Below are 3,156 nucleotides of genomic sequence, written 5' to 3' on the forward strand. Positions count from 1 at the left end.
TTGGGTTTTAACTTAAGAAGGAAAGCGATACAACAAGATCCATAAAAAATCAAGGCCATCCAGGAATTACCACGGCCAAAGAGTAAGAAAGATCTCTTGAGTTTCTTGGGAAGATTGAATTACATAAGTCGCTTCATAGCCCAGCCTATATTAATGTGTGAACACATCTTCAAACTATTAAAAAAGGATGATGCCACGAAATGGATGGAGGAATGCCTGAAAGCCTTCGATAGAATCAAAGAGTATCTTTCAAACCCGCCAGTGCTGGTTACCCCTGAACCAAGGAAACCATTGTTGCTCTATTTGTCAGTCATGGACAGTGCCTTCAGCTGTGTGTTGGGGAAACATGACGAAACTAGGAGAAAGGAACAATCCATCTACTACTTAAGCAAGAAGTTCACACCATGCTAGGCCAAGTATATTTTGATAGAACACACTTGTTGTGCTCTAACATGGATTGCTCAGAAGCTAAGTCATTACATGTCAGCATACACCACACATCTGATATCTTAGCTCGATCCGCTTAAGTACATTTTTCACAATCCAATGCCTACCAGGAAGCTAGCTAAGTGGCAAATTCTCATCAGCGAATTTGACATTATGTACATAACTCATAAGTCTATCAAAGGACAAGATTTAGCCGACTACCTCGCCGAGAATTCAATGGATGGGGATTACAAACCACTTAGCACGTACTTTCTCGATGAAAAGGTACTATTTGCCGGAGAGAATATTGAAGAATCGTACCCTGGGTGGAGAATGTTTTTTGATGGAGCAACAAGTTTCAAAGGAATCAGAAATGGGGCAGTCTTGATTTTGGAATCTGTACAACACTATCCATCGTCGGTAAATATTAGATTCCCGTATACCAATAATATGGCTGAATACGAGGCATGCATCCTCGGAATCAGAATGGCGATTGACGTGAACATCTAAAAACTTTTGGTCATAGGAGATTCCGATTTGTTGATATACCAGGTCCAAGGAGAATGGTTGACCAAGAATGTCAATATATTGTCATACCTACACTGTGTGAAGGAGCTATGCAAAAAGTTCACAAAGATAGAGTTCAGACATGTCCCAGAATTCAGAATGAGTTCATAGATGCCCTTGCAACCTTATCATTCATGATTCAGCATCTAGACAAGAACTTTATCGACCCCATCAAGATAGAAATCAAGGATCAACATGCCTATTGCTTCCATGTGAATGAAGAACCAGATGGTAAACCTTGGTATCATGACAAAAAGAGGTTCCTCAAGACCCATGAATACCCAGAAAATGATACTAATGGTCAAAAGTGAGCCCTCAGGAGATTGGTAAACCATTGTTTCCTCAACGGAAGTCTTGTATAGAAGGACCCAAGACTTAGGTTTGCTGAGATGTGTAGACATCGCCGAAGCAACCAAGCTATTGGAAGAAATACATACGGGGATGTACGGACCCCACATGAATGGGTTCACGTTAGCCAATAAGATTTTGAGAGCTGGAAACTTTTGGATGACATTGGAATGCGACAACATCCGCTATGTGCAAAAAAGTCACCAGTGTCAGATTCATGGAGACCATCCTGGTTCCACCAAATGAGTTAAATGTAATGGGTTCATCCTAGCCTTTTGCCACCCGGGGCATGGACATGATAGGACCCATAGAGCCTGCATCGTCAAACAGACATCGTTTCATTTTTGTAACCATCGACTGTTTCACCAAATGGGTCGAGGTGTCTACTTTCAAGGCCGTCACAATGTAGGTGGTGGCAGATTTTGTCTGATATAACATCGTTTGTAGATTTGTGATACTAAAGTCTATCATCACTGACAAGGCCGCCAACCTCAATAGTGACCTCATAAGATAAATCTTCAGAATTTTCCATCACAATTCCATACCTTACAGACCATAAATGGATGGGGCAGTTGAGGTGCCAACAAGATATCAAGAGGATTCTACGAAAGATAGAAGACAATCACAGGCAATGGAACGAGAAGCAACCCAATTATTTATTGCGTTATGAGAAAACCATGAGAACATCCATTGGGCAACGCCGTAAATGTTGGTATATGTTACTAGAGCAGTGATACCCGTAAAAGTTGAAATTTTGTCCTCAAGAGTCATCCAAGAAGAAAAATTGGACAGCGTAGAGTGGATATGGGTCAGGCAAGAATAACTCTTTCTCATTGATGAAAAAAGAACGGATGCAGTATGTCATTGACAGCTATGCCGGAAAAGGATGGCTAGTGCATTTAACAAAAGAGTAAAGCCCCACCATTTCACACCAGGGCAGTTTGCAGCAAAGGAAAGTTTGCAGCAAACTGGCAAGGTCCTTACGTGGTCCGCAGAGCACTGTCTAGTGGAGCTCTAATATTAGCAGGAATGGATGGAAGAGTCAGCACAAAGCTGATCAACTCAGATGCAATCAAGAGATACTATGCCTGAAGGTAGATATAGTTAGCATTTTGATGTAGCAGAACTATGTTCAACCTGACTTCCCACGGTGGGAGAACTAGGCAACCCATGCAGGGTTCGATTTCTCTTCCCCCCTATTTCTCTTGTAATATAAAAACCAAATGTCATTTTATACGTTGTTCAGGAACTACGCCGACTTGATTTCCTCGAAAAAGAATACCTAGGCAATCCTCATCAGATTCAGTCATCTTTTATAATTGAACTACGTTCTGGCCTAATTCCACTTGGATATGTAGGCTGTCTGATTCAGACTTGGCTTTTTTTATTTCTTAATCTCATCATCTTGCATCTATTGTAATCGAACTACGTCCTAATCTGATTTCATTTTATATACACAAGCTGCCTGAGTTAGGCTCGGTCATTTCTTTGCATTTCATCATTATTCAACAAACTATATTTAGACCTGATTCTATTTGGATACGTAGGCAACCTGAAAGGGTTCGGTCATAACCTTAGGAAACCTCTGTAATGCATTAGTTTTAATTAGATGCAGTTGTAACAGCATGTAGCCGCATTATCAGAGATACCATGGAAGATTGACATCAATAGGATGAAGTTCTCTGAGAAATGCGTTCATATACGAAGAACCTTTCGTAACATGTCATAATCCGGGATGACAACTTTTTCCTTAAAAGTAATATATATATATAAAGTAATCTTTTCCAGTTAGTTGATACAAAAATCTGTAAATAG

At 40.4% G+C, this 3,156-nt stretch overlaps 1 protein-coding gene across 1 annotated transcript; it reads left to right on the plus strand.

The window, feature by feature from the left end:
• Window positions 1–546: 546 nt before the first annotated feature.
• Window positions 547–1,304, plus strand: LOC138880962 (uncharacterized). Its single transcript, XM_070161149.1, has 2 exons — window positions 547–863; window positions 953–1,304. Exons 1-2 carry the CDS (start codon window positions 547–549, stop codon window positions 1,302–1,304), a joined length of 669 nt encoding a protein of 222 aa, XP_070017250.1.
• The last annotated feature ends 1,852 nt before the right edge of the window (window positions 1,305–3,156 follow it).

The sequence above is a fragment of the Nicotiana sylvestris genome, chromosome 11 (genome assembly GCF_000393655.2).
Source record: "Nicotiana sylvestris chromosome 11, ASM39365v2, whole genome shotgun sequence".
Classification (NCBI taxonomy): Eukaryota; Viridiplantae; Streptophyta; class Magnoliopsida; order Solanales; family Solanaceae; genus Nicotiana; species Nicotiana sylvestris.

Bases quoted from the DNA above. Each gene is read 5' to 3' on its own strand.
- LOC138880962 (XM_070161149.1), top strand. From the start codon at position 547: ATGCCTACCAGGAAGCTAGCTAAGTGGCAAATTCTCATCAGCGAATTT. The intron at 864-952 runs GTATACCAATAA...TTTTGGTCATAG, and splicing joins TCGGTAAATATTAGATTCCC to GAGATTCCGATTTGTTGATA.